The sequence below is a fragment of the Saccopteryx leptura genome, chromosome 7 (genome assembly GCF_036850995.1).
Source record: "Saccopteryx leptura isolate mSacLep1 chromosome 7, mSacLep1_pri_phased_curated, whole genome shotgun sequence".
Lineage (NCBI taxonomy): Eukaryota > Metazoa > Chordata > Mammalia > Chiroptera > Emballonuridae > Saccopteryx > Saccopteryx leptura.
In genome coordinates, this window is record NC_089509.1 from 89,082,062 (window position 1) to 89,101,506 (window position 19,445).

The 19,445-nt window shown below is 43.3% G+C and overlaps 1 protein-coding gene across 4 annotated transcripts in view; it reads right to left on the minus strand.

The window, feature by feature from the left end:
- Positions 1 to 19,445, minus strand: part of KIAA2012 (KIAA2012 ortholog) — a 134,473-nt gene that overhangs the window by 5,378 nt on the left and 109,650 nt on the right. For all 4 annotated transcript variants that reach the window (XM_066346462.1, XM_066346463.1, XM_066346461.1 and 1 more), the window contains 6 exons: positions 10,985 to 11,075; positions 8,954 to 9,119; positions 7,272 to 7,389; positions 4,992 to 5,332; positions 2,207 to 2,409; positions 590 to 759 (listed from right to left, as the gene is read on the minus strand). In XM_066346462.1, the coding sequence (XP_066202559.1) occupies positions 590 to 759; positions 2,207 to 2,409; positions 4,992 to 5,332; positions 7,272 to 7,389; positions 8,954 to 9,119; positions 10,985 to 11,075 (1,089 nt within the window). The remainder of the gene's footprint in view (positions 1 to 589; positions 760 to 2,206; positions 2,410 to 4,991; positions 5,333 to 7,271; positions 7,390 to 8,953; positions 9,120 to 10,984; positions 11,076 to 19,445) is intronic.

Consider the following 19,445-nt stretch of genomic DNA (forward strand, 5'->3'; position numbering starts at 1 on the left):
TTTTCCAGAGCCTAAAGTGATCATGGGGTGGTGGTATAGATTGGTTGAGAAGGGTGGGGGGATCAGATCAGGGTCTGGAGAAACTTGGTGCTTACTCAGATGGACTGTCCAGGCTAAAGAGTATCATCTGCTGAAGTTTCTTCCTCTTCCTCAAAAGTGAGGCTGTAGAGATTCCCAACATTGGCACCTGAAAGGCTGCCCTGATGCTATCCAGATGTTTGATTGTTTCAATCTGCTAGGGATGGAAGCTAGGAGCAGGGGCTCTGTCTCTAATTTCAGCAGCTGCTGAGCAACTTGGAAAGGGCGATGGGAGGGGCAGGGTCCCTGTTCAGGGGATTACTGAATTCCGAGCAGGAGCCAAGAGTCATTTCCACAAGTGAGCCTTATTTTGATCTATCTCAACTCACTATAGTCACATATTAATTAATTGCCTTGGGAAAAAAATAGCTTATATATTTAGAGGGTTTCACACACCAAGGGCTAGGATAGAAATAACTCCTGGGAGATTCAAATGAACACCCACAGTGGGAGAAAGGTATTTCTGCCCCAGATAGAAAGGAGAGGCAGAGAGTTCCGGAATCCCCCTCACCAGCTCTCTCGGCTTCCTCCTGCTGCTTTTTTCTCTGCAGTTTCCTCTGGGACTCCTCCTGTTGCTGCCTGGCTGTCTCCTGGGCCGCTTGCAACTGCAGCCACTGCTTTCTCTCCCCCTCCTCCTCCTCCTGCTGCTGCTGTTCCTCCTCTTGTCTCTGTTTCCTCAAGCTGAGAAAACATAAGATGGTTAGGAAATGGCAGAAAAACGGGGGCATCCTTGTGAGATAAGCCAACGGGCAATGCCCCTGATAGAGGCTTTGCAGGCCACAGGCCTTGTGGAGCATCTCACTCAGAGGAGACAAGGCCAGCTGAAGGGCAGAGGCAAGAATACAATGGGCCCGGAACTAGGAGCCTGGCTGTCTCAGCCCAGCTCTGTGCTCTGATGTAAGGCCTTAAGTTCCCAGAGCTTCCTTTTCCACTTCCCTAAAGTGGATTTTAAAACTCTCATCTCGGCCCTGGCTGGTTGGCTCAGTGGTGCAGCATCAGCCCGGCATGTGGATGTCCTGGATTCAATTCCAGGTCAGGGCACGCAGGGGACATGCCCATCTGCTTTTCTACCCTTCCCCCTCTCCTTTCTCTCTTATCTCTCCCCCTCCCACAGGCAAGGCTCCATTGGAGCAAAGTTGGCCTGGGCACTGAGGATGGCTTCATGGCCTCCACCTCAGGTGCTAGAATGGCTCTGGTTGCAAGGGAGCAATGTCCCAGTTGGGCAGGACATTGCTCCCTAGTAGGCTTGCCTGGTGGATCCTGGTTGGGTGCATGTGGGAGTCTATCTCTCTGCCTCCCTGCTTCTCACTTCAGGAACCCCCCCCCCCCCACCCACAAAACTCCCGTCTCAAAAGGTTTTATGAAGAGTAAATGGAATGAGTCAAGACCCGTGAAAAGACCTAGTGTAAAGAAGACAGTGTGGTAGGGGCTCAACAAATGTTTTCTGGACTGAATCGCAGAGCCCTTCCAGGAAGGACCCAATGAACATCTACCTACAATACATGTAATGCCGGTGGCCACAGCCAGGCAGGTTCACATAGGACTCGTGCAGACCATAGAGAAACTGCAGAGCCCAAAAGCATCTGGCCATAACTGCTTATTGGAGGCTCCCAAAGACAAGCGAGCAGATAAACAACAAAAGGGAAAAACCTAATGAACAAAGGAAAAGCTGCTATTTGCAGTAAGGGCAAGGGAACAAGGAAAACCGCACCTCACAGTGGCGGGAAAGCAAGCTGAGAAAATGGCCGCCCAGGGGCAGCACCCATTGTCTTATGTAGGCTGTGCCCACGTGCTCAAGCGAAGTGCTCGCAGCCGGTAAGCTGCGAGCAAGTCTAATAGGGCTGCTCTACACTGCAGTAATCCTAATGGTCAAGACACTATTTTTTCTTTGGCCGAGGTTATATGTGGGGTAGCCGAGGATAGAGAACAAGACATGCTGTTTTACTTCAGGGCATGAGCCTCAGAACCAAGCTTTGCCCCTACTGGGTTAACCGCTGCATTTTTCTTTTTTATTGAATTTATTGGGGTGACATTGGTTAATAAAGTTATATGGGTTCCAGGTGAACCCTGCCTTTTTCTTCTGCTTCTTGACATAACCGTGGCCTCTGTGGCTTTTTGCTGGACCCACCGGGTCTCCTCTGCGCGGCCCTGCTGCCCTTGCTCCAGCTCCGCTGCCATCTTCTGTGCCCTCTCCAGCTGCTCCTGCCGGAGCCGCCACTGCTCGTCCTGCACCCTCCGCTTCCTCTCCACCGCCAGCCGTCTGGTCTGGGCCCTCTCTGCTCGCAGCCTATCCTGGAGAGCTTGCTCCCGCTCCCTCTTGGCGAGGAGGGCCTAAGGAACCAGAGAGTTCTTAGTGCAGCGGCAGCGTGGTGACCAGAGGCGAGCCCTCCTCCACCCCAGACACGGAGCCCCCCTCCACCCCAGACACGGAGCCCCCCTCCACCCCAGACACGGAGCCCCCCTCCACCCCAGACACGGAGCCCCCCTCCACCCCAGGCACGGAGCCCTCCTCCACCCCAGGCACGGAGCCCCCCTCCACCCCAGGCACGGAGCCCCCCTCCGCCCCAGACACGGAGCCCTCCTCCACCCCAGACACGGAGCCCTCCTCCACCCCAGGCACTGAGCCCTCCTCCACCCCAGGCACTGAGCCCTCCTCGCCCCCAGCCTCTGAGCCCTCCTCGCCCCCAGCCTCTGAGCCCTCCTCCGCCCCAGGCACTGAGCCCTCCTCCACCCCAGGCACGGAGCCCTCCTCCACCCCAGGCACTGAGCCCTCCTTGCCCCCAGACGAGGTGGTCTCTAACCAGAGATGGAATCAGTGAGTGGTTTCTGCACTCTGACCACAACTGCATAAACTCTGCCGCCACCGGTTTGGGCTTTGGGTCTGACTGACCTGGCTCCAAGTCTCTCTTACTTGCTTCAGGATTTGGAGGTCACAGCTTAATTTCTCTGATACTGCCTTTCTCTTGGGGCTATTACCAGGCTTAACTGGAATAGTGAAAGTGCCAACATAATGTTTGGTACAGTATGTCTCAAGTTTTCACCCCTAGCTGCACTACAGAATCACCCAAGGAGCTTTTAAGTTACTTGAGGCCAAGCCCCTACCCAGACCAATTAAATGAAAATATTTAGGTGGGAGGCATCCGTGGTTTTAAAAAGCTTCTCTTGCCCTGACCGAGTAGCTCAACTGGTTAAGAGTGTTGTCCCAATATGCCAAGGTCGCAGGTTCGATCCCCTATCAGGGCACATACAAGAATGAACCAATGCATGTATAAGTAAGTGAAACAACCAATCAATGTCTTCCTTTCTCTCCTCTGTAAAATCAATCAGTAAAAATTAAAATAGAAACCCTTTTCTAAGACATCCATACTAAAAAATAATAATAAAACACTGTTCTAGCGAAGCAGGGCTAGGGACCACGGGTTCTAGAAAAAGGCTGTTTTACCAGGGGCAGTCAGATATGGATGTGTCAGACTCACATTTAATTCTGAACCGACCCACTTTTTCCATGAAAGTTTCTCTCAGCGTATGTGGAGGGTGTCTGGCTTTCTTTTTCTCCCTGGTGCCTCCACATCAGTCAGAAATATGCCCATGAGGGGAACCTGGAAAGGCAACTCTTCCACGTGTATCCAACTTGGGGTGAAACTTTTTCTTTGCTTTTTAATCTTTGTAGAGGCAGCATAGTACTATGGGTTGACAATAAACCTAAGAAATTCTGATAATCTATCAGGGTCAGAAAAGTTCTGCACACAGTTTGAAATCTTCATCTGCTGTGTAGAGCAGAATTCGTAATCTAGGCAGCTGGGAGGATTGAGAACTAACTATAAAGGAAACGTCCTTCTGAAATCCTTTTTTGGAAGATCATGGGCTATATAAAATAAATGCATAATAATTTAAAACAATGCCAAAAGTTCTGATTTTGGAGCCAAGGGACCAGGGTTTAAGTCTTGGCTCCATCACTTGATGGTTGTGTAACTCTGGCAACAGACTTTTAGCTCCTTCAAGCCTCAGTTTCTAGATCTATAAAATGGGACTAATTATATCTACAAGTGTGGTTGGAGAGATTAAATGAGATTCAGCAGGGCTGTACCATATGCAAGTTTAACCATAGTGTTTTAACTATAGGTGTTTCTGTGATGTTTAAAGATATATTTTGCATAGGCAGCATAGTACTATGGGTTGACAATAAACCTAAGAAATTCTAATAATCTAGCAGATTATCTATCTATTTTTTGTAGTACAAGATCTCTAAATGCAATTCAGCACCTTCATCTCAGTGGAAGAAATGGTGATCTATTCTAACAGCAGAGGAAAAATTGGCTGTGTTGGTCTTACTGAGAAATGTAGCTGTAAAGTATTAATTTTAGTTAAGTACAGGGATTTTCAAAGGCAATTTTCCTTACACTGACTTTGTTTTTCTCTTAAATACTTGACATTGGAACACAGTGACTCCTACATGCCTGTAAAGGAGATGTGTGTGTAAGCTGCCTGTGGGCCATGGAAAAGCAGATTAGGAAGGGAGGTATTTCCACAGCCTTTGGAGGCAAGCGAGCTATGAACTCAGGCCAAATCAAGGATATGTGCTGGACTCTGATGGCCCGAGTCCACCTTTCCCTGTAACTATGAGGCCTGTACCCCTCACAGATGGCTGCTGTGCCAACTTCCTGCTCTTTAAGGGGAGGATATATGCCCTAGAAGTTTGGAAGCCTCAGAATGCATCATTTCAGAGGATGATGACTTTGATGAGGTCTGGCTTCTTCAAAGTCAGTAGGTACCAAAGTAGAATAAATAAAACCATTCTGTAGTAGAGCTGTTTCCATAATGGCAGTATAATTTGGGGAAGTTTTTCCTACCTCTGCACTTGCACCAGTGAGAGCAGAAATCCCTCTGGTCAAAGGGAGAACATTAGATCCTACCTCGGGAGGATCCACATGGCTTCTCTCCTGTTCAGATTCCACATTTCCTGTGACAGTTACAGCCGGGGTGGGTGATGATCTTCCATCTATTGAGACTTGGCTCTTCCGAACCTCGTGTCTGGGAGAAAGCCAGGGGTCCTCTCCCAGAGGAAAGCCTGAAGGAAAGAAACCTCTACCCGAGGTGTCTTCTTTTCCCTTAGAGTTAATGACATCAGGCCCACGGAGCTCTGCTGCCGTTTCCAGATTCCTTTCTTTCTGTGTCCTTTTCCTTTTGGCTCCTGTTTGTTTCCCTTTGGGAATTAGCTCTGATTTCTTTTCAGCCTTTGACTCCTCTGACTTTTCTGGGTGAAAATAATCAGGGACAGAAGTACAGCTAAGTAAACGTGATCTCTAGGCATCATTTTCAGTAGCTTTTTAACTCCAGTGTGCAGTGGAATCACATGGGATGCAGATTTCTGAGCCCCACACCTAGCGTCTGATTTGATAGGAATCTGCATTTTAACAACCACTCTAAGTGTTTTCAGAAGGGTATTCCACAGACTACCCTTTGAGAAGCTCCCTTAATCTATTTGGATCAACTGTAATTCAGCAATCTTTATTTAATTTTATTTTTTTAGTTGAGAGGAAGGGAAATAGTAAGGCAGACTCCTGCATGCATCCCAACTGGGATCCACCCAGTAACCCCACCAGGGGCTGATGCTCCAGTACCAAGCTATCTTTAGTACCTGAGGCAGATGCGCTCCAACAGAGCTATCCTCAGCACCAGGGGCCATGCTTGAACCAATCGAGCCACTGGCTGCAGGAGGGGAAAAGGGAGAAAAGCAGATGGGCGCTTCTCCTGTGTGCCCTGGCCAGGAATTGAACTTGGGATGTCCATACATCAGGCTGACACTCTATCCATTGAGCCACCAGCAAGGGCCTGTAATTCAGCAATCTTGCTACTAAAAAATGGTTCTGTTTCACACTGATCTATGATGGGACAAGATTTTCTGGAGGGGAGACCTGTGGACACAGCTGGATGGTCTTGCCCCAGGTCTGGCTTGAGGTTGCAGTTTTATAATCTGGCAAAGTTTAAGCCTTCCTTTCCCTAAGGACTCTTCCTCAGTTCATCTCTGGGGGCCACACATATCATATTTCCTTCTCCCAGTCCTGCCAATGCTATCCAAGTCACTAGTTACAACAACATGAACTTAGCAAGTGTAAAAAGCAAACCTTGAAAATAGATCTGGCCCAGAAAACTATTTAATGTCCCCCTTTCTTATATCTTTTGATTTGCTTGGAGGGTATTCTGAATCATGTGGCCAGGAAAGAACAGACATAGGTTTTATGCTAAAAAAAAAAAAAAAAGGTCTTCTGTTGGATCAGGAGTAGAGTATCAGTCCAGCGTGTGGAAGTCCTGGGTTTGATCCCCAGTCAGGGCACACAGGAGAAGTACCTATCTGTTTCTCCACCCTCCCCCCTCTCCTTCCTCTCTATCTCTTTCTTCCCCTACAGCAGCCAAAGCTCCATTGGAGCAAAGTTGGCCCGGGCACTGAGGATGTCTCCATAGCCTCCACCTCAGGTGCTAGAATGGCTCCAGCCCCAGTGGAACAATTCCCCAAATGGGCAGAGCATCGCCCCCTAGTGGGCATGACGGGTGGATCCCGGTCGGGCGCATGCGGGAGTCTGTTTTTCTGCCTCCCTGCTTCTAACTTTGGGGGGGGGAAGGTCTGAAGTACAAGAATGTGAATTCTTTGAAAGGTGCAACACAGGCTCAGGAAGAAAAATGGTAGCTGGGGCAATCATTCAGAGCTGGTTGCATCCTTTCCCTTCCCACATGCTCTTCCTGCCTACGTCTCAGATTCTGATATAGTTACTAGCTCATAGAGGCAGTGGTAATAGCATGTGTTTGGAATCAAATGGAGGGTCAGGCCCTGGTTCCACCACTTTTCTGTTTGACTTGTTTGATTTTATGCAACCTTCCTCAGCTTCAACTACTACATGATACAATAATAATGCTTTAAGAAGATGTGGGGATGCATGATCTCACGTAGGCAGAGCTCCTAATAGAGTGGGTATTCAGTACATAGGTGCTAATATTATTATCATTTTCTCCATTGGTGATCACAGGTCTCTAGGCATGCTGGTCTCCTCTATCCCTGGTTCCTAAGATACTGACATGAAGTAAGGCTGCAACACTGTTTTAGCTGTGGTGGTCGAGGAGACTCAAAACATAGTTTGTCCCATAGGATCCACCATTAGGTGTCTTCTGGGTTATTCCTCCTGAGCACACTCACTCACCGACAGCAGCCTTTGTTTCCTTGTGGACTTTTCCTTGTCTCTCCGCCTTGGGCAACTTAGACTTGTCTGTCTTGGTTCTTTTCTTTCTCTTGGCATTGTCAATCAACTCCATCTCCTCCTAAAGGTGAACATTTAAGGAAAGGGACCATGATACATGTAGGAAATGGAAAAAGAAAACATCAAAGTAAGATTATGTTGAACAAGACAGAATGGCTGTGAATGGAAGCCGTGTGGGTTCCAGATGAAGCGGAGGAGGAAGTCTTAGAGAGTGTGAAGCCGGTGGGCAAAGCCGAAGATGCAGCCTTTGATTCTCAACTGCTAGGTATAATTTCATAGGAGAAGGGGAATAGAATACATTTTATGACCCGTCCCCTTTTTGATGCTAAATCATGGTCTACAGAGCTGGATCAAAGTGAAGCAGTTTTCACTTTTGATAGATTGCTGTTGCCCGATTAATGGTCAAGTAGTTTAAATCAAAGCCAGCTTTATTCACTGCTGCACCGTTTGCTAACTTTCAGGAAATCTTAAGCAGATGACTGCAGCCACGTTAGTCCTCACCTTTCTCTGTGGGTTGGGACAACATGGAGGTTCCTTCTAAGAAAGGATGGCAGAACAGGGTCATGGCTACTCACTCAGTACCTGTGATATTGTCACATAATGAGTATCCATTTGGTTTTCCATCCTCAGTCCCTGACACAAAGCTCCTAAAACCTTTATAATTTCTGGGAGCACCAAGGGACTATGTTTTGTTATTCATAATAGGCTCCTTTCAACAACATCTGAGATTACGTTAATAAGGTGACTTTTAGAAAGCCTTGAAGAAGGGGAACTTGTTGCTGGGGGAACTGACCAGGTGATTAGAAGGTGAGACCTTTCAGCCCCACACCTCCAACCTCAGAGAGGGAGAGTTTGAGTTAATTGCCATTTGCTGATGCTGTAATCAGCTGTGCTTGTGTAATGAGCCTCCATAAAAACCCAAACCAAAGGAGTTCAGAGAGCTGGGTTGGTGCCACATCCACATGCTGGGAGGGTGGCACAGCCCAGACTCCCGGGGGATAGAGGCTCCTGCAGTGGGACCATTCTGGACTGTGCCCGATGTATATCTTCACCTGACTGTTCTTTTGTGCCCTTTATGAGAAACTCTGTAATGAATCAGTGATAGTTTTGTGAGCCATTCTAGCAAATTATCAAACTTGATCAGGAGTGAGGGTAGGAATCCCCTATTTAAAGCTTGTTGGTCAGAAATATAGGGAATAACCTGAGACTTGTGACAGCATCTGAAGTGGGGCAGTCTGTGGGACTGAGCCCCTAACCTGGAGGGCTGTGCTAACTCTGGGTAGTTCGTGTCGAAAGTGAATTGTAGGACACCCGGTTGGTATCCACAGAGAGGGAGAATGTCATTGTGGGAAAAACCGCCACATATTTGGTGTCAGAGGTGGTATAAGTGTAGGAAAACTGGTTTCTTTTTAGTACCTTTATAGGAATTAGAAATGGGCACCTCATCCTTCAGAAGGCTGTAGCCCAATGCTGGGGTACAGGACATGGTGAGCAGGCTCCAATTTTCTCAATTTTTTTTGGGTGCCTCTGTATAGTAAGCAATCTATACACCTGTACCTGGTAGCCCTGATGGGGGCATGGCCCAGGTAGGGCCTTTGACAAAGTTCCTAGGTGTTTACACTCACATGACTGATGTTGGCTGATGTTTGCTGCTTAGACAATCTTGGTTCAGTCTTCCCTTCTCTTTCTTTTGGAAGAAGAAATGGGTCTAAAGGACCCAACCTCTCTGGGGACTTAGTTCCATGTTCGAGGAGTTGTCTGTGCAGATGGTATACATCATAATCATCGCTCCTTTCAAAAAAACAAACCAACAGGACCAAATTAGAGAGCAAATTCTGGTGGACAAGGAAGAGGTTAAAGTGAACATTGAAAGCGTTCTCTGCCGTGTACATACTTGGTCATTTCACACACTTGGTCAAACCTCTTTTTCTGAATAAGGAAGATTAGAAAGTTTGGTCTTCACTTTGGAGTTATCTCAGACTAAATTCTAAAATCTAGGAAGCAGGAAAAATAGTTTGCCTCTTTGGGATTGCATATTTAGGTCTTCAGTTGAATGACATAGGATTGTCTAACTGAAATTCTTCTATCAAAGGCATAGCTGGAAAATAAGGTGCCCTTTAAGAATGATTATCTAAGAAGATGCAATTACCCATCCATTCCCTTTTTCCCTCTGAATTCTCTTCTTGATCAAATTCAGCTTTGAAAGGTCGTGTGCTGTGTTAATTTGATCCCTTGTAGAATTGCTGTCACTGACAGTGTGCCTTAAGGATGACTGACTTATTTTCTTTGGGTAACAAGGTCACTAGGAAATAGCCATATGGATTCAGGAACAGCAGCAGCTACAGCTACTGTGTGCCAGACTTGATGCTGGCATTTTATTTTATTTTAATTCATTTTAAAGAGGAGGGAGGGAGAGAGGGAGATGGAGAGAAAGAGAGAGAGAGAGAGAGAGAGAGAGAGAGAGAGAAGGTAGAGAGGAGGAAGCATCAACTCCCATATGTGCCTTGACCAGACAAGCCCAGGGTTTCAAACTGGCAACCTCGGCATTCCAGGTCAATGCTTTATCTACTGCGCCACCACAGGCCAGGAAGCATTTTATTTTTTAGCTCCATCAGTATTGTATTTACGGTGCTGTGCTAGCACAGGGCCTTACTATGGAAGCTTGAGAAATATTTGTCAAATGAGGTAAATGGAATTTCCTGTAAATATATGAGTCTTTAAATTATTCAGTATAACTCTATAAAAACCCACAGAAGTATCCTTTGGAATTTAGCTCTAGGAAAACATTTATTTCCCCTGAGGAACAGGTATGCTTGTAAAGGAGAACCGCAAACCTGCTCATGTTGCTTTTTTTTTTTCTTTCACATTCAGGAATCTCTGTATCAAGTCTGAAAGTCTGTGCTTTAATCACAATGTCTATAACAACTTTTGTGGAGTGTTCGTGTTCTTTTTTGCTTTTCCTCCCAATTAAAAATTTTTTTGATCTCTCTCTTTTTTGGTGACGGTTTGTTGTTGTAAGTGGTTTAAGTAGGAAAAGGATGAGGTAGAAAAGTTAGAAAATGGAGTTCTTCAGGTAGCTGCCTCACCATCCAAGCGCCCTCTCTCTCTTTGTTGCCTTTCTGATTCGGGAGGGATTCCCTGTACCACAAGAAAGGTGAGGGCAGGTTCTCAAGTCACTGAGGCTCATGGGAGGTCACAGTAGGTTATGGTTCCAGATGGAGGTGGAAACAAAGGAAGCACTTAATACATGTTAGCAATGAGTATTAGTATTATTAGTGTTATTTACTTTACCCAGAGCTGAGTGAATGCCGAGAGAAGAAACCTACGTTGAACTGACAGACCTCAGCTTTGTGAACATACCTGTAGATCTCAGTTAAGTGGACCAATGAGAAAGCTGTTTCCACACTGTTACAGTTAAACTTCACTCCTTCTCTACCCACCCGAAGAGTATGGTTTACATAGGAAACACATTCCCCTACAGTCTTCCCCAAGAATCTGTGTGTTTTAGGCAGCAGTTTAATTCTGGCTCTCAGAATATGCGATCAGCTAAGAATTTTGAGGAAAACAAAAACAAAACAGAAACGAAGTGAATTAAAAACAAAGAGAAACAAAATTAAAGCAGAGAAGTTCATGTCATTACAACTTGGAACACTTACACCTTTTCGATTGTGTCTGCCTCACGCCTCTGGATGTGCTCAGCCTGGGGAGTGCTAAGAGGGCCCGGGGTCACACTGCTTGGCTCTGGGTCTGTGAAAACAGAGCATCCTTAATCAGCAAAGGACCCAGCCCTTCGATCCCAAATGTGGGAAAATGTCTACCTGGTAAGTAGTCAACAACATACAAATTAGAACAGTAAGGAAGTTATATCTAGGAAGTTAGCAAATACTGCAGAAAGCAGTGCTGTCACATGGCAAATGACATTAAAATTAGTAAGACCCTTTGGGAAAGTGATTGACAGTAAGTATCAAGAACTAGAAAACTGGGGCCCAAATCCTTCTGACTGAGCCTCCTTATCCCCCCAAGAAAGAACCAGAAAACTGTTTGGTCTTTGATTAGGAATCTCATTCCTGGGTATTATTATCATAAGAAAATCATTCGAAGGAAGAAATAGTTTTTTGTACCAATCTATTACACTATTATCGATAGCAAAAGATTTAAAAATAGCCCAACAATGTTAGGTTGGGAGGTTTATGTATGTTTATATTCTTCTTAAACAATTTAATAAACAATTTTATTTTATTTTATTTTTTATTTTTCTGAAGTTGGAAACGGGGAGGCAGTCAGACAGACTCCCACATGCACCCAACCGGGATCCACCCGGCATGCCCACCAGGGGGTGATACGTCGCTCTGTTGCAACCAGAGCCACTCTAGTGCCTGAGGCAGAGGCCACAGAGCCATCCTCAGTGCCCGGGCCAACTTTGCTCCAATGGAGCCCTGGCTGTGGGAGGGGAAGAGAGAGACAGAGAGGAAGGAGAGGGGGAGAAGTGGAGAAGCAGATGGGCGCTTCTGTGTGCCCTGGCCAGGAATCGAACCTGGGACTCCTGCACGCCAGGCCAACGCTCTACTACTGAGCCAACCAGCCAGGGCTTCTTAAACAATTTTTAAATTATGGGAGATATATTTCATTGCAGAAAAACTGGAAAACACAGAAAAACAAAAAGACCACCCTGCCCACCAACACATAATTACTACTAGAATGACTAAAATTAAAAAGACTGACTATACAAGAATTGACAAGGACATGGAGGAACTGGAACTCCCCGGCGCTGCTGGTTGGAATGTACAACCACTTAGGAAAATAGTTTGACAGTTTCTTAAAAATTAAATATTATATCATATATACCATATCATCCACCTGTTATACTCCTAGGTATTTTATCCAAGAGAAACAAAAGCATATGTTCATATAAAGACTTGTACACAAGTGTGCATAGCAGCTTTATTTGTAATAGTTGAAAACTTGAAACAGCCCATATGCCCAGCAACAGGTGAATGGAAGAACAAAAGTGTATACATGCAATGCTTTACTACTTAGCACTAAGAAGGAATGATGTATCGATACACTCAACAGCATGGATGAATCTCAAAAGATTTATGTGGTGAAAGAAATAAAACAAAAAGGAGTACATATGATACCATTCACATAAAATTCTAGAAAATGTAAATTAATGTATTGTGACAGAAAGCAGATCAGAGATTGCAGATGAGGGAGGTTGGAGGGGGAGGGCATGAGGAGACATCTGGAAGTGATAAATGTTTTATCTTGTGATGGTTTTATGGGTGTGTACATATATCACAACTTATCTAGTCAATCATAAAAGTTCTCACAAGAAAAATATTTTGTTTACTATGTGAGCTGATGTATGTTAAACTTATTGTGGTAATCATTTTGCAATATATACATATATCAAATCATTATGTTATATACCTTAAACTAATACAATGTTATATGTCAATTATATCTTAATAAAACTGGAAAAAACTAAAAAATATAACAATTTTAATGATTCCATGAAAGACAATTAATGGCTGAATAATTTTATGTCCTACAAAGTAATTATATAAAATTAAATAAAATCTAAGGGAAAGTAAACTTGATTGCATTAAAATCTTTGCAGAAAAAATAAATCTCAGTATTTAACACAAAAAATGTATCTAACTGTGCAATTTAAATAGGTACCATTTGGTATGTCAATTATCCCTTGGTAAAGCTGCAAAAAGCCTAACAAAATATATATTAATATAAATAAAGTGCCTATAGCAGTGCTGGGATCTTGTAGAAACAACAACAAAAAATACCTCATCCATGGTCACTCTATTCTCATATAAGTATTGCAAATATTTTAGCATATTTACTTTCATGCACATATATGAACTATACATTCATATTTTAATAGAATTGATAAAATAGGGTACATATAATTTTAATGTACTTTTATGTTATTAGAATTTCATGTATCACAAATATTCTTAAAAATAATTTTTCCCTGGCTGATTGGCTCAGCTGTAGAACATCAGCCTGGTGTGTGTAAGTCCTAGGTTTGATTCCAGTCAGAGCTCAGGAGAAGTGATCATCTGTTTCTCCATCCTTCCGCCTCCCCCTTTTTTCTCTTTTTCTTCTCTCTCTCTCCTCCCCTCCTACAGTCATGACTCAAATGGTTTGAGCAATGTTGGCCCTGGGTGCTGAGGATGGCTCCATGGCCTCACTTCAGGCACTGAAATAGCTTGGTTGCCGAGCAATGAAGCAGTGGCCCCAGATGGGCAAAGTATCATCCTGTAGGGGGCTTTCCAGGTAGATTCCAGTCGGGGCGCATACATGAGTCTTATCTTTCTGCCTCCCTGCCTCTCAATAAAAAAAAATTTTTTTTAATAATAGCAGCATATTTGGCTGGTTGGTTCAGTGGTAGAGCGCTGGCCTGGCGTGTAGGAGTCCCAGGTTCGATTCCCGGCCAGGGCACACAGGAGAAGCGCCCATCTGCTTCTCCACCCCTCCCCCTCTCCTTCCTCTCTGTCTCTCTCTTCCCCTCCCGCAGCCAAGGCTCCATTGGAGCAAAGTTGGCCCGGGAGCTGAGGATGGCTCTGTGGCCTCTGCCTCAGGCACTAGAATGGCTCTGGTTGCAACAGAGCGACGCCCCAGATGGGCAGAGCATCGCTTCCTGGTGGGCGTGCCGGGTGGATCCTGGTCGGGCACATGCGGGAGTCTGTCTGACTGCCTCCCAGTTTCCAACTTCAGAAAAATACAAAAAAATAAAATAAAATAAAATAAAAATAATAGCAGCATAGGATTTAATCAAATGGATATACTATAATTGACTAAAACTAAGCATGTAACTTTTGGAATTTAGTGTTTCAAATTTTTTAAAACTGTAAAGAATTTTGCATAGCATATCCTTGAAAGGAGTTGCTTTGATTATTAAAAGACTTACTTTTTGTCCACATATATGAATATTAAAGGATGTACATACAGTCTTTAAGGAACAATGTCTTCTGCCAAATTGTTCCCTAGAAAATTTGTACCAATTTACAGTCCAAGGAAATGGTCATTCATTTCTTCATTTATCTCTTGTTTATGAAATATTTATTACGTGCTGCATTGTGTTAGGTGCTAGGAATATAATGGTGAGCAGGATGGACTCACCCTGTGGTCTCAGGGAGCTTAAGGTCTAGTAGGGAAGATGGATGTTTACAACAAACAAAACAAAGCTTGAAACTAAAAAATAACAAACTTTTTGAAAGCCAGACTCCAATATTCAATCTTCGTTTTTCTCTTATTCTCTTTGAGCAATAGATTCTTGCACAACTTAATTTATTTCTCCTCAGTTTTATTTACAGGTATAATTTAAAGAAAGATTTGGAAAGAAAAAGTTTACTTATCCTAACCATCATGATTGTCTTAATAATAAGTGAATCCATTCTTCTGTGTTCAAGTGTTGTCCTGGCGCCCCCCACTTCCTGCCCCGCCCATACCCAAGAGCCTCTTTTCCTTTTAAAACTTTTTTATTTTTTTAAATTTTATTTAGACAATTAACTTTAACAGGGTGATATTGATCACTAAGAGTACATAGGTTTCAGGTGAACGTTTCTACAGTGCAGAGCCTCTTTTCAGTTTGGGCTCCCTTCTGCCATTCCCAAACATTAGGGTGGCGTGTACTGTCTCACACGCCAACCTCCAGACTTTGCAGTGGGGACAAACTGTTCATGCACAAGGTAGCTGAGAAAATTGAGAAGTTGATTGAGGAGATATCTTGCAATTTATTTTGTCTTGAATAATATGTAATACTAACAGAGCGTGGAAGCTCTGTTTTAAGGGGAATTCTGGGAGGGTTTCTTTCTTTAACATGGTTGGCTCAGGAAAAGCAGCCTCATTAGACATTCACTGGTCTTCACAGCTATTTTGAACTTGCAGACAGGGCCTGACAGGACCAGCAGAGGGCGCATTTGTATTGACCAAAAGCTGAGGTTCTACACTGGTGTAATTTCACCATTTTGATTAGAATTGAAACCCTATTAGTTTTGGGATGGGAACTATAGAAGGGTGATTTTTTTTTCACTCTCAAGTAAAATAACCTGATATTTAGAAAGTACTGAAATAAATCAAGATAGCATTTTGAATAATACCTACACCGTTTAACTGTTTTTAAAAATATCTGTAAAAAATTATAAGAATGCAGAGTATAGAAATAAGACTGCATATTGATTACCCATGTAGTTACCAACTAGTTTTGTGAAATCTTAACATTTTGCTGTATTTGATTCACATTTTTCCAAAAAAATAAACATTTCCGAAATAGTCCAAGACTTCACTCTATCACATACAATACCATTTCCCTCATTATCTTCCCTAGAGATAACCATTCTCTTAGACTTGGTATTTAGCAGTTGACAGGGTTTAGGCCATGCTACTCCAAAATATGGTACCTCGGCATATGGAATATTTTAAGCTGAAGGAGCTTGAGAAACGGCAGGTGCAGAAAGGACTCTCTCACCTCCCTGTTCTTCCCTGAAGCAGGTCAGAAAACCCTCATGTGAGAGCTGCCCCCCTTTAGGAAAGGTGCATCCTTGTCTCTGAAGCCAGCTCATGCTTTCTCTGCTGTTTTATAATGGCACTTTGCCATGTCTGAGTGCATTTTTTTCTGGATTCTCCATTCTCTTCTGGTGTCCCTACGCAATATAATTTAGTTTTAAATTTTTTAAAAAATATTTTGCTGGGCAAACTCTTCTACTTTGTTTTTCTTCAAAATTGTCTTGGCATATTTGGCCCCTCTGCATGAGTTTTGGGATCAACTTACCATATTCCATCAAAAACCCTACTTGGACATTTTAGAAATTGGAATTGCATTGAATTTATGGATTAATTTAGGGAGAATTGCCATCTTTATGACAGTGAATCTTCCTCTGTATGAACATTTATACACCATTATATAGAAAATTATATTTGTTCAGGTCTATTTTTATTTAACTTAATATAATTTTATAATTTCTTTGTGAAACTGACATGTCCTGTTTTAGATTTATTGCTAATATATATATATACTGTTACATTTAAAAATTACATTTATCCTGCCTTCCTACATAAACTGTACCACTGGGTGACTAAATAATAGAAGAGAAAAAGTTTCTTTTGGTAAAAATTTCCCCAGGAATAAGTGAAGAAAGAATGATAGAATTTCACCACCACTACTCTGCAACCTCTCATGAATTAATGGATATGTAACTTCTGGCATCATGAAGAGAGAAGCAAATATTTTGTCTCCTGGTGGAGGAACACAATGTCCTCCAGGAAGTGGACTTGCCAAAAGGTAAAACCAAACCTGAATCTGATCAAGTCTCTACATCTACATACTAACTTGAAGGAAATATAGAAGACAGAGAAACGTGAAACTACGCCTTGAGGATGCAATCAGCAAAATCTAGATTGTGGGAAACTCTACAGGCAAGTGATCCAATTTCCTAAAAATAAACTAGAAGGAAGGGGGTGAATAAATAGAGGGGAATCTATAAATTAAATGAGACTTAAAGGTCATATCAATCTTTTGCAAACAAATTCTAAAACAATTGTAACAATTATAAAACAATTAGAACATTGAAAAAAAAACCTGAATATTCAATTATATTCAAGAATAGTTCTGATTCTTAGTGCAACAGTGATATTGCTATGGCTATGTCAAAAAGGCTTTTCTTGACCCTGGCCAGTTTGCTCAGTGGTAGAGCATCGGCCCGGAGTATGGAAGTCCTGGTTCGATTCTCGACCAGGGCACACAGGAGAAGTGCCCATCTGCTTCTCCACTCTACTCCCTCTCCTTTCTCTCTATCTCTTTCTCTCTTCGCCTCCCACAACCAAGACTCCATGGGAGCAAAGTTGGCTCAAGTGCTGGAATGGCTCCGGTTGCAGCGGAGCAATGCCCCAGGTGGGCTGATTATCGCCCCCTGGTGGGCATGCCAGGTGGAACCTGGCTGGGTGCATGCAGGAGTCTGTCTGTCTGCCTCCTGCCTCCCCCCCCCCCCACCTCACTTCTCACTTTGGAAAAATACAAAAAAATAAAAAGGCTTTTTTTTTTTTACAGAGACAGCGAGAGAATTATAGAGAGGGGGGATAGACAGGGACAGGCAGACAGGAATGGAGAGATGAGAAGCATCAATCATTAGTTTTTCGTTGCGCATTGCGACACCTTAGTTGTTCATTGATTGCTTTCTCATATGTGCCTTGACTGCAGGCCTTCAGCAGACCAAGTAACCCCTTGCTTGAGCCAGCACCCTGGGTCCAAGCTAGTGAGCTTTTTGCTCAAACCAGATGAGCCCACACTCAAGCTGTCGACCTTGGGGTCTCGAACCTGGGTCCTCGGCATCCCAGTCCGACGCTCTATCCACTGCACCACCACCTGGTCAGGCAAAAGGCTTTTTAAAAAATCTTTTATACTCAAATATCTATGGGTAAAATGATGAGCCTGCAATTTGTTTCAAAATAATATAGAAAGAAGGAAGGAGTTGGGGATGTAGGGGAACAACACTGGCCAGGAGATGGGAACATGGGATTCATGGTCCCATTCTGTCTACCTTTGTGTATGTTTGGGGTTTTCCATAATAACAATTATTTCAAAATTGCATTATAAGTCATGCTTTATGGTTTTCTTTGTTTTTGTTTTTTTGGGTTTTTTTTTTTGGTGACAGAGAGAGAGAGACAGACAGAGGGAGGGATAGATAGGGACAGACAGGAAGGGAGAGAGATGAGAAGCATCAATTCTTTGTGGATTCTTAGTTGTTTGATTGCTTTCTCATATGTGCCTTGACTGGGGGGCTACAGCAGAGCTAGTGACCCCTTGCTAGTGACCTTGGACTCAAGCCAGTGACCTTGGGCTTCAAGCCAGTGACCATAGGGTCATGTCTATAATCCCATGTTCAAGCCAGCTACCTCGCAGTCAAGCTGGTGAGCCCGCACTCAAGTAGGATGATCCCACACTCAAGCTGGTGACCTCAGGGTTTCGAACCTGGGTCCTCTGCATCCCAGTCCAACACTCTATCCACTGCACCACTTCCTGGTCAGGTCATACTTAAAACATGTTTAAAACACTGTTTTTCCCACAATTTATTTTTTATTTATTGATGTATATATAGTAATCTTGCTGATTATTTTTGGTCTTTTAATGGTTTGTCTTTTAATAGCTCATCTGTGGAGGCCTTCAGATTTTCCATGTAAGTAATACTACTCTCTGGGAATAATGAAAATATACACATTATTTCCTCCTTTATATTCTTCTCCTCTTCCTTTCTTTTGCTTTCCCTACTATGCTGGTACAATGCTGAGACAGAAACAATGAGAGAAGGCATTCTTATCCAGGTCCTGTTTCTAAAGAGAATGTTTCCAAAGCTCTGCTATTGAAGTGTGATGTTTACTGCTGGTGTTGGTTGATAATCTTTATCAAAATCAGGAAGTCCTCTTCTAGTCATAGTTCAATAATAGGTGAATTTTATAAATTCATTTTTCTTTTTGCATCTAATGAGATGGCTCTAAGAATTTTCCCCTTTTACCTTTTGATGTGAATTACATAAACAGATTTTCAAATGTTAGAGCATCCTTTTTGGATTCTTGGGACAAACTGAATTCAATCATAAGATATCTATCTATGTATATTTATGCTTAAGGACTTATTATATAAGCTTAAGGATTTAATTGGGTAGTATTGTATCAGGAGTTTTACATCTTTGATCGTGAGATTGGTCTATAAATTTTCTTTCTTATGTTGTCCTTGTCTCTAGTTTCAGCTGCTTTTTGGGTTTGATGAGTTTGATCTCAAGTTAGAAATGGAAGGTTGTGGGAGACTGCAAGTGGTAAAGCCCTTTGTAGTTCGAGGCTTAGCAAAAGGCTAAGTTCTCCCACCCCACCACCTCCATATTGGCTAAGAAGCTGAGTATTTGCACTCATCCCATCCCCCCACTTCACTTGCTTGCTTAAGTTGCTAGGAGCAATTTACATGCCCTTCCTCTCACCCCTTGTTTGTTCTGATGTTGGCTGATTTCACTTATGCAGGGTGGAGGGTTTCTGCACTTGGAAGAATTCTTGGGTTGTCTTGGAGATGTGTGACTTTGTATCTGAGACTTCCTTATTTGCATATAGCTA